The sequence below is a fragment of the Peromyscus leucopus genome, chromosome 5 (assembly GCF_004664715.2).
Source record: "Peromyscus leucopus breed LL Stock chromosome 5, UCI_PerLeu_2.1, whole genome shotgun sequence".
Lineage (NCBI taxonomy): Eukaryota > Metazoa > Chordata > Mammalia > Rodentia > Cricetidae > Peromyscus > Peromyscus leucopus.
Genome location: NC_051067.1, coordinates 66,858,272 through 66,870,420, shown reverse-complemented (window position 1 = coordinate 66,870,420; position 12,149 = coordinate 66,858,272). Strand labels below are relative to the sequence as shown.

General features: G+C 41.5%; 1 protein-coding gene across 1 annotated transcript in view; it reads left to right on the top strand.

Annotated features, from left to right (window-relative positions):
- The first annotated feature begins 1,443 nt into the window (after window positions 1-1,443).
- The window catches only part of Cubn (cubilin), a 225,265-nt gene continuing 214,559 nt past the window's right edge, over window positions 1,444-12,149 (top strand). The window contains 7 exon segments of the mRNA XM_028870517.2: window positions 1,444-1,652; window positions 2,022-2,038; window positions 2,041-2,150; window positions 3,099-3,194; window positions 3,728-3,766; window positions 6,205-6,306; window positions 7,140-7,243. Coding sequence (XP_028726350.1) covers window positions 1,540-1,652; window positions 2,022-2,038; window positions 2,041-2,150; window positions 3,099-3,194; window positions 3,728-3,766; window positions 6,205-6,306; window positions 7,140-7,243 — 581 coding nt within the window. The 5' untranslated portion in view covers window positions 1,444-1,539.

Here is a 12,149-nt window from a genome sequence, read left to right as displayed (position 1 = left end):
CAGCCCTGGAGAAGTGGAGGCAGAGGGATCACAAATTTGAGGCTAGCCTAGTCTACATTGTCACAATAAAATAAACCAAAACCCCATAGTCTGTGTGTACCCATTTTAATGGAGTCATCTGTGAATGGACACTTGGGTTGATTTTGTGTTTGCCTATTGCAAGTAATCCTTCTGTGAACACTGCAGTGCAGGTATCTTTTGAGTTCCTGTTTTCACTGATTATACATATACACCTGGAAGTGAAATTACGGGATCATATGTTAAGTCCTTATTGAATTTTTGAGGAACTCCTGGCTGGTTTCTATAACAAGAGCATCATTTCTCTACCAATGCACTAAGCTTTCGGTTTCTGCCAGCACTTGTTTTCTGTCTTTCAATAGTATCGAGCTTACTGGGTACGGAGCTATAGCTCATTATGGTTTTGTTTTGGATTCCCCCAGTGACTATAGATGTTAACCATATCTTAGTGATATGGTTAGTCTTTTTCTGGGGGGGGGGACTACCCATTCAGTGCCTTTACTCATTTTTAAATTGTGTTGTTTTATTGTTGAATTGTGGGAATTTAAAAGAAATTCTGGATATTAATCTCTTTTGGTGTATATGGTTTCCAAATATTTCCTCCAATTCTTTGAGTGACTTGAAAAGTATTTTTATTTCTTCTTTGACAATTTCATATATCTACATCAAGTATTGTAATCATATTCGTGCCCATTATCCTTTCCTCTCCTTCTCCTCCTCCCACTGAGGCCCTTCTTTCCAACAAGCTCCTTGACTATTTCCATGCCTTTCTGGAGTAGATGTGACCTACTGAGTTTAATTACCTACATGAACTTGGGTGGGGGCCATGTCCTTGAGCAGAAGCACCTCCACAGCAGCTCCCCACTCTGAAAGGTGCCTCCCTCTGAAGCTACCTTGTAATTCCCCTCAAACGTGTCCTTTCTGATGTGCGGCAGCTTTGAAATTTGACATAGAATCTTCTCTTTCGGTTTCTTTTGCTTTTTACTGCTCATATTTTTGTCATTCAGGACCAAGAAATGATTCCAAATTCAGAGGCATATTTTCCCCGTTTTCTGCTAATAGTTTTATAGTTTTAGTTCTTAAATTTTGGTCTTAAATGAAGAGCATTTAGCAGTAACGTTTACGCAAGGTATGTGATAAGGAATCAACTTCTCTTGCAGAAGAAATTCTATTTCTCCAGCACCATTCACCTAAAGCCGAGTGCCTAAGCAAGGACTCCTTCAGTGGATGTTTCCAAAGCTGCTGGTTACTGTTTCAAAGGTTAAACAAACAAAGATTAAGTTGTACATCACTTGAGGTAGATTTTGACCCCTTATAAGTTGAACAGTACTGGAGATCTGAGATCATTGACATTCCTCAGGAAGGACAAAATAACTAAAGCCTTCTTGGAAAGCCTGGAAAGTTAAAGAATATTCTGCTGATCAAAGTACAGCCGCCTGGTTCGCTGCTCTCAAATTGCCAGACTCAGTTGGCTGGAGTGGTCTCCCTCTGGCCTGGCGAGCTGGGAGGCTGCTGAGGAACATGTCCTCACATTTTCTCTGGGGTTTTGTTACTTTATTGATGATAGCCAAATTGGATGGCGAAACTGGAGAGCTTGAGCAGAAGCGACAGAAAAGGATTGCTGATCTCCACCAGTAAGTAGACACATGGCTCATTTCTACTAATGTCCTCGCTATCTGTCACAAGGAACCAGGTACGTAGAAGTGCAGCATTTCTGGAGGAGAGCAGTGACGGTGAAAGCCAAAAGGGAAAGACTGGTGCTGGTATAAGGAATGGGTTTCTTATTCACAATTATTCTTTGCCCACTTGTGAATGAGTCACATCTGCAATTCCAGGGAAGTACCATTAGGAAATTCTCGGAGATCAAATGATAGACGAGCAGAAAAGATTTGGCTGGGTTGAATGCAAGGCGAAGATATAGAAAGTCTATTGTTATTCAGCAAGAAACTGCTTTCGAATTAGATTTGCTAATGACTGATAAATTCTCTGATTGAATTGTATAGGCCTCGGATGACTACAGAGGGGGAAACTTAGTGTTTCTTACAAGCTCTGCTCAAAACATTGAATTTAGAACTGGATCCCTTGGAAAAGTCAAATTAAACGATGAAGATCTTGGTGAATGTTTACATCAGGTAACGCACTGGAAAAATACAGATGTTGCTTTGTATATCTATCTGATGTAACTTAGTTGTCCAGCTCAGTACTGGTCTGCACCTTGAATTCTGAGCATAGAGAACACAACTGGAAGATAAGTTCTTAAAAAGAAGCCACAGGAAGGCTTCCTGGTGGGGAGAGAGGGATCAGTTCCAAAAGAGGAGGCTCGCTGTGCAGTTATAGATTCCACAGTCCAGAGCAGATCCAGAAAGAAAACCCAGAACTCCTCCAATGGGGAGGGAAGTAAGGAGGGGGACCAGAGGCAGGCACAGGTGTGCTCTACAGCATCTTTGCCACCGCAGTGGCCACTCACTCTCATGCTGTATTGAATGTTTTCCGTACGCAGCTTTGATGACAGCAAGCTGTATGTTAGCCGTATTGTTAGAGCCGGAATTTAGAGCTGTGTCTGGGTCGCACACGGATTGTATATTACATCCTTTGGAAATCTCAGGATTTCCCCATGAAGGTGTTTATTATTACTCTACTTATGAGCTATAAGTGCGATCCATCAGTTTTTAATATCCAAAAAATGCACAATAAATGATTGGGGCAAGATTTAAAATTCAAAAAGTCTCATTCAAAACTGTACATTGTTGTGGTCTTGGGGAACTGAACCCAGGATTTTTACACATTAGACAAGTTCTCTATCATTAAGCTCTATCCCCAGCCCATCAAGCTTCTTAATACAGACCCTGAAATGTGAGTATATAATGGGGATACATATAGAAAAAAAAAACATTTTTATGTTGCTATAGAAGAGAATCAATGAGGTTGTGCCATATCTATTTTGATCTAATTATTATTATATGTGGCGTTGCACTGGGCTTTATAATAGTTAAGGTGTTAATGCTTGCTCTTGTAAGATGGACATGTTTTTTACCCTACCATTATTCTTCTCCTTTTTCTTTGTTTCTTTTTAAAATTAGATCCAGAGAAACAAAGATGACATTATAGATTTAAAGAGGAACACAACTGGTCTTCCTCAGAATATACTTAGTCAAATTCAGCAACTTGACTCCAAGGTAAGGCTGACATACATGTTGCACACATTGTAAGAGCAAATGAGTTCTTCTTAATCCAACTTTGTAAGTAATGCACTTTTTAGGTGGTGTGGTATCAACTTGGTTCTGTCTTTAGATGTTCACCATTATCATTGTGAACTTTGGAGTTAAGTGGTCTAACTGTAACGGAGGGTCAGGAGTGGTGGCGGGCGGAAGCCAGTAAATACTATGACAGGAACTTGTTGCAAGACCTGTCTTTGCTCACATTCTGATAGCATCTTCCTCGCTGGTGGAGGGGGTTATCACTGTCATTTGTGCCACAATCGCCATGTTAAAGAAGCAGAGTCAGCTTATCAGTGGGTGGTACTCCTTTTCAAAAGACCTTGGAATAGGGTGGATAAGAGCCCCAGGAGGGAGAGGGATGAGGAGGAAAAAATCAGTGAATGATAGCCAGGACACAGCATGTCCCTCAGGGAGAAGCAGAGCAGAGGTCAACATCCCATGTGAAATGTCTACATCAGCTAACTGATGCATTTTCTTCCCCACTACTACAGCTTGTGGATCTTGAGAGGAATTTTCAGAGTTTGCAGCAGGTAAGTCCTATGACTGGTTGTTAGTCCCTGAAAATATACAACCATCATTTCTAGGGTAGATGTGGCTATTGCTCCTCTGTAACCCTAGTACTTAGGAGACTGAGCCACGAGGATTGAGAGTTTGAGCCCAGTTTAGGGTACACAGTGAGTTACAAGCCAGCTTGGGATGCATAGTGTGACTTTGCCTTAAAAAAAATAGTAATTAATAAAAAAAAAAGTCTTATTTTAAGGGGTACATGATCAATATCAAAAACTTGATTTTCCAATGTTTGATTCTTGTTCCAACTTATGTCCCCTAGGATGCTTATAAGAACCCTGGGCACTATGCCACTGTAAGGCCACTAAGAACGTGAGGTCTTTGACCTCTGAGTTCACAGCCCACAGGCCCCTCCCCTAACTGCCTCCTTTTGCCATGCTCCTGTGGGCTTACTTGTATACTCTTAGTCAGCTAGCAATCTCCCAACTGTCATCAATAACTGGGTTTCAAAAAGCGACGAAGCCTCTTCAAATTGAGCTCAGGATTCCAGGGGTGTGCACAATGTTCCCGGTCTCCTTAAACTGCACTGGCTGGTAATTCAAGTTGAAGCACTTCCCAGAGCAAACACCCTATAACCTCGCCCTGTGTAGGTCCAGCTGTGTAAGTTTATAATTTCACCGTCCTTGTGGGTAAATGACTAAGGCTTCTGTTGAGACCAAAAGATGCATAGAATCTATCAGTACTTACAATTCCATATGACATTTGTGCAATTTCCAGATCGCATCCGCTCTAATAGTCACAATTTATTTTCATGGCAATTCAAGCATTGTCTTCTACTTTGGGAGTTAAGTTCATGCTCCCTCCCCCTCCTTTTTTTTTTTTTTTTACCACTGACAATGGATTCTACCTCAAGACTTTATCTTTTCGGGCAATAGCTGTGCACATGAGAACGAACAAGGAACAGTACATGTTGTGGAGCAAAGCAGCATGGGCATTTTCTTTTTCTTTTTTCTTTTTTTTTTTTTTTTTTTCGAGACAGGGTTTCTCTGTGTAGCTTTGCGCCTTCCTGGAACTCACTCGTAGTCCAGGCTGGCCTCGAACTCACAGAAGGCCTGCCTCTGCCTTCCAAGTGCTGGGATTAAAGGCGAGCGCCACTGCCGCCCGGCCGGCTGCATGGGCATTTTCTAACTCCTACAGTGCTTCCCAGTTTCACTACTGGTCAAGAAGCAAAGATTGTGATCAAAATGAGCTTCTGCTGTCCTCTCCCCCACCACTCAAGAAGAGTTTTTAGTGATTTCCAATATCAATTTCTTTCTGCTTTTGGATAGGATAAGGGCTCCATGGTCAGCACAGCTGCTCCACATTGTCTTCCTCCTGACTGCTCACTGATTTCCATTCCTGCAGGACCCCCGCAATCTCTGGCATTTTAATCCCTAGACAGCATTGCTTTTGTTCACCAGAAAACTCATAAGTTTGTGGCAAATGTTCTTAATAACGTCCTTTGATCCCTTAATGGGCACAGCTCATTGTGGTTCTGGAACAGAGACAAATCGAATGGGGGAAGAAAGCTGAGTTCATAACAAGACACACACATGTGCAGTCCTGTGATTTAGGACAAGGGCGGAGGAAGAATGGGCTCTGCAGCAAGCAGCACCAAGCCAGTTGGGGGTCTTCTAGCTCTGAACTTTGTCTCCAGAACCAAGTTGAGTTCCTCTGAGCCTTTGCTTGTACACGTGCATCCACATAATGAACACTTTGTCCCTGTTTTAAACAGAATTTTACCAAAACCAATACAGTGAAATACCCTGATTGCATCATGACTTGCCCTCTATGAAGCCATTGCCTCTGCACCCCCCAAGTCTTTACAAAGTGTACAGAATTGAAACTGGTAGCTGACGAAGGGTGAGGTCCCCAGTTTGTGTGGACAAAGGTAGTCCTGTTTGCTCAGAGCGGCCAGGTGAGCAGAGGGCGGAGGTGTATCTTAGCTGGCCACATTTCAAACAAAGGGGCTGGAGAGAAGAGTTCAGTCATCTGAGTCAATGGCAGGAGGGGTGGTAATCAAAGATGATCAGTTTTCAAAGGCTTATCTAGAGGTACCTGAGATAAGACCACTAGGCAAAAGAATGGAAATTTCCATTTCATTTTCTTAGTGCAACAGGAACACCCATTCTTACATCCACACTTGAACCCTTTATTCCAATCTAGTAGCACATATTTCTCAGATGAATGATGCTTCTAAGGAACAGGGGGATCATCTCCCCTCTCCATGTTTAAAGTATGTAAAGTGTTAAGGAAAGTGAGCACGGTTGATGTTTTCACACGAGAAATGACTTGAAGGATAATGTGAGTCACTGGAGGAAGTCTGGAGGAAGCCCTCACCCGGACTGAAGCCTGCCCTGCACTGGGTGCCGAGGACAAGTGCCGTTCTCTGCCTGACTTTGACTGCCCTGTTGTTTTCCAGAATGTGGAGAGGAAGGTTTGCAGTAGCAATCCCTGCCTCAATGGTGGCACCTGCGTCAATCTGCACAACTCCTTTTTTTGTGTCTGCCCTTCGCAGTGGAAGGTGAGTCACGTTATCTTTGACTTAAAAATCAAAGAACTGCTGGCAGGTGAGTCAGCACCGGTTTCTTTGGGCTCATTCAGACATATCTAATTATCCACCAAAGTTTCTAGGGTTCTGTGGCCTCAGGAGTCAGAAAGAATTGTGCCAAGTGGTGGTAAAGTTGGTTATTTAACTCACTGAGTCCTTGACCATCTTGAGCAGCTCTCTCAAGTAGATAAGGAAATGGTAGTTCTGTTAGCATTGACTTAAGTGGTTTAGCACTGGAAAGCACGGACTGAGTCTTGGAATGCATATGTAGTACTCTTGGTCTCTTTTAGCAGTAGAAAAAATACAGCTAGCAGACATCAACAAAAATCAACAAAAAGATTACTAAGTCAGGCTGGGCAGTGGTGGCACACGCCTTTAATCCCAACACTCAGGAGGCAGAGCCAGGTGGATCTCTGTGAATTGGAGGCCAGCATGGTCCACAGAGTGAGATCCAGGACGGGCACCAAAACTACACAGAGAAAGCCTGCCTCAAAAAACAAACAAACAAACAAAAGATCACTGAGTCACTATCCCCAAGTACAGCACCTTTTTGAAATAAGGACTCCTTCCTCTATGAAAGGATTCTCCTCGTGTGGCCACTGTGCTCTTGTGAGGAGCTCCTTGGTTCCACTGGGTCCAATCTGAGTTCTAGAGGACTCTTACCCCAAGATTAATATTAATAATATAGTATTTGGCTTTATCAAGGAGTTAGTCCCACATATAAGACATTAAATGTATCATGTAAATATTATTTCATAAAAGTCCATGTTCTGTGGCACCTTACTGAGTTCCTTACATCTCTGCAGGGTCTTTTCTGCTCAGAAGATGTTGATGAGTGTGCAATCTACTCAGGAACACCCTTTGGCTGCCAGAGTGGATCCACCTGTGTGAATACAATGGGGAGTTTCAGGTAACTTCTTTTAAAAATGTCACGTGCATTTCTGAAGGACAAGAACATGAAATAATTAAAAGAATAGAAATTAATGTCTATGATACCAGAAAAACTAGGGGCCCCATAGGAATCACTTGACTTCTATTGAACGTATTCATAGATATTTTTGCTCCGACGAATAAAAAACCGTTCACCCCATGAAGAAATCATTTTGGCAGCATCTCTGAGGAAGAAGGCCACTATGACTGCCACAGAGCATGGTGCAAGCTGAGATGATGCTTGAGACAGAAGCAGAGCCTTAAAGGGCATCAATGATGTGGGATTATGTGGGGGACGGAGTGGGTAGCCCACCATCCAGTGCCCCCAGTCTTGCGTTGATTCCAGCTACTAGCAAGCTTACAGTTGCAGTCAGGATAGTTCATTCAGATTATGTAAGAATGTTGGCCAAAATGAATCAAAGGTCGAAGTGATGTTCAGAGAATCAATTAACTCACTGCATTCTCAATTAGCCACAAGGTCACAGTCACAGTCCCTGGGCAACTCGTCTTCTTTCCAGATTCATTTTTATCAAAGGATCCACTTATGGCAGGCATCTCCTGATCACACCACCCATAGTCTTTCTCAGGAAATCATCTCTTAAACTGAGCTAGACTTCCAAAGCCTCTGTGTTTCCATGGTACTTGAGCAGTATTGGCCACCAACGCCAGAGGCCTGAGAATCATCTTCTGATAATCAAGTCATGAAGTTTAGGCTCTGTCATTTTTAGATTCACTAGTGTATAGTTTCTTAATGTCACGTTTGAGAAGAATTTGACATTATCTTTTGCTATATTTTTGGCTGCTGCCTGTGTTTCTGAGGCTCCCTAAGGATTAAGAAGCCAGTTTTGCTAGGGTGTGAATTGCTCATTGTGCTGCAGGATAATCTAGCTTGATTGAAAAGCAATTCTTTGCTCTCTTCCTTGTGCCTCTGGTATCTTGTAACAATAACCTGCAGAAATGAGAGGAGTAATTTTGTTTTAGTCCCTGTTGTCTCATAACACATGTTCTCAAAAAGTCACCACAGTCCTTTTGTTCCTTTAGCCTGAGGTTTAAAATTTGGTTCACTCTAGCTTAATAAACTCTACTCATGCAGACTTCCACTAGACATGTAGATAAATTCAATTATTGGGCAAAACCCCCAAAGACCTCTACCTTAAGTCTAATACTATGATATCATAGGGCACCATGAGCTGAGGCATTAACAAGAGCCACAGCTTTGAAGGGACAACCAGTGAACTCTTCTGGGGACTTTGCTTTTGGACTTTGGATCTAATTGAAATGATGCTGGTGCCGTTGCTGTTAGTCACATTCTGGCTCCAGATGATTCCCTTGAAAGCATCACTTCATGGTTTCTGTTTATGGGTGCTTATCAAGCAGAATTTCCATTTGGAGTTATCAGGGAGAGCTGTCCCAACTTGACTCCTAGCACACATAATTGCTTGCCTCCCCAATATCTAGTAATGTCCTGGAGATTAGATATAATTCCAATCTTCCTTTATCATCGCTGTCTTTTGGTGTATTCTGTACCACTAGAGTGATGGCAGTGTGGTTGGAGTGGGAGCCATCCACACATACATCTTTGCTATTGCTTTTCAGAGCACTATGCTTTACACCTACCCTTGTAAAAGTGGAAAGGGAGGTGGGAGCCTGTAGCGTACACAATTCACAACTCTGTTGCATGTCAAGGGTGAGACACACACAGGGGAAGGTGAGAGGAAGAGAGGAGACCGAGAGAGCGAGCAATGAGGAAGGAGAAAGGGAGCAAATGAGTTTATTGGTTAAGAGCAGTTTCGAGTTGGTAGTGTCCCTTCACAAGACAGTATTAGATTTGTTCTTGGTCCCCATGTAAAGAAGAGCACAAGGACTTCTTGTGACTCTGGGCTGTTTATTGTCTCTAGTCACCATCCCCCATAGCTCTGCTGTGGACCATTAGAGAGCAGAACATTTGCTATGCCCTCTTCTTGGTATGAGAATAGTTTATGAGGCCTTGAGAATGCCAGTTGAGTATTTGTGTCTTAAATACATGAATTCAGGTGTGTCCCATAACATGTGTGTGTGTGTGTGTGTGTGTGTGTGTTTTATCCTGTGTGAGTATGCATACATGGACACCCATGTATGTGGAAGCAGATGTAGATTCTTAGGTGCCATCCACCTTGGAGGGTTTTATTTTTTTTTTTGTAATTTCTATTATTGTTTTATTTTATGTGCCTCAGTGCTTTGCCTGCATGTATGTCTGTGTACCACATGCATACCTGGTGCCCACATATGTAGCCGGAAAGTTCTCTGGTCCCACCTGGTCCCGTGGTCCCACAATCGCTTAAACAATAATCACTCAGAGGCTTCTATTAATTGCAAAGTATATGACCAATGGCTTAAGTTCCTTGCTTGCTAGCTCTATCAGCTTAAATTAACCCATTTCTATTAATCTATGTTTTGTCATGTGTTCCGTGGCTTTTCCTGTCTGCTGGCATGTTGCTCCTTGGGTGACAGACTGGTGTCTCTTCAGGCTTTGCCTTTCTCTTTCTTATCTCTCTCCTTGGATTTCTTGCCTGGCTATAACCTGACCCACCATAGGCCAGAGCAACTTCTTTATTAACCAGTCATAACAACACATATTCACAGCATCCAGAAAGACCATCCCACAGCACACAGAGGCCAAAGAAGAGTTTGTTCCCTGGATGTGGAGTTACAGGTGGTTGTGAGTTGCCCTGTGGGTCCTGGGAAACCTGTAAACCCAGGCACTTTAAAGCGTTGAGAGCAGGATAAAATAAAACTTTACCTGCTTCCACTAATTCTTGTGGCTTGAGACTTGCCCACAGCTACTATGAGAACTAACAGAAAGATGGTTTTTCTCTTCTCAATGTTATGGTTTCATCTTCATTGTAAAAGTTGTTTCTGATTGTTTTCCAACTTGCTTTATATGTAAGACAACTCTTGGGGTCTGACATATTGACATCTATAGATGGCATGTGCACTTATGGTGTAGATCTACTATGCTTTCTAGGAAGAAAACAAGCTGTGTTTGTTCCAGGCACATGATGCTGATTCAGTATATCTTATATTATCTCCATATCATTGGTGGATTTTAAAGCATTGCAAAGTTTAAGTAGTGAAGATAATCTTGTTTGGGATCAGATGGTAGTTAGGTATTAAACTTATTATCTCTTTCAGTTACTCAATATACTGATATTGAGCCATAGATTCTAAAACAACTTATATAAGACTATGGAAGGATATTTGGTGTCTTCTCAATTGACACATACAGTTATAGTTCCTCAAGACTGAGAAGCCTACTTTTATTCTACTAGAATGAAATCAACAATAAAAGGCTTTTGCAAGAACTAATAACTAAGGGCTGGTGGGATGGCTCAGCAGTTAAACACACTTGCTGAAAAAAAAACAAAACAAAACAAAGCTGATGACCTAATTGGATTCCTGGATCCTATGGCAGGAGAGAACTGAGCCCTCATCTCAACACACACGTGTGCGCGCGCGCGCACGCACACACACACACACACACACACACACACACACACACACACACACACACACACACACACTGTGTTATGCACATATCCACAATCAAATCCACACATCACACACACACACACACACACACCACACACACACACACACACACACACACTCAATAAAATTAAAAGGAATTAATATCAAAGGCAGGAACATTGGTTAAGTAGTTTTAAAATACACATGTGCGTTTTATTATTGCGTCATAGGTATTTATATGAGGAATTACACTTTTCCTTCAAAAGCCATACTGAATCACTTTGAAAACATACTTTACATGCAAATGCTATTATACTAAAAGGACACAGTTGTAAAGTCTTCACACTTACTTACTTTACCCATGAGAACAGAAATACAACATGGAAAAATAATGGAGCTGGAGTAAAGCAGACCTGGGTTTTTACTTGGCTTCTCTCAAATATTAACTCTGGCTGTAGGTGATGCATATCTGTAAAAATAAGATTAAAATGCTTGCCTTTGAAGATCATGTCAAGGAAGCCTATAGTTTACTTGGTTTATTTTCTGCCTCCTCCTCCTATTATCTAAATTTAAATGAAAGAAGTCTACCTTGTATCTGGTTTAAAAGAGTATAAGATTAGTGTCCACTCATCTCCAAGTGATGATATTTAGGCAAAAGTCAGTGGGAACTAAGGAGAGAGGGTGGCCCTCAGGTGTGTGGCCACAATCTCCTTTGACATCTTAATTTTCCAGTGGTTAAGTTCTTAGCTGTAAGAGAAACACACTTCAGAGTGCTTCCTAGAAAGGAATACCTTCAGAAGGGTCATGAGTTAGTTAGCAGTGGTCAGAGGTGAATGATGAATATGTTTGTTCAGGATTTAAATACGTGTCACTTTGTCCCAGATGTTCCCAAACATTCAGATATCCCTTATGTGGAAAATACATTTAGAAAAAACTTGCAATGATTGGTTCTGAGTTTTTTTTTTACATGCCAAATGTATAGATATAACAGGAAAATATTTAGTAATGAATTAAATTCTTAAATGTGTGCTCAAAAACACTGTAATCCAAAGAGTGTAATTAAATTCTCTGGACGAGTATTCTATGTAAAAAAATGAGATCAACAAGAAGAAAGGGAGCAGGCCATAGGGGCAGATGTAGAATAGGGTGAGTAAGCTATTGGGTAGGGAGCTAACATCGGAGTGTAAGTTTGATCACTAATTATTATTAATCCATGACCCGGTCTTAATGATAAAAGAAATCCTGGAATGCTCATTGACATAATTTACTGATTAAATAACTTTTATGTAACTATGTAGTGGGTGCACTATAAATTGCATGGATCATACTTATGTATTTTACAAAATATTCATTTACCTGAAATAGAATTTTAACTGTGT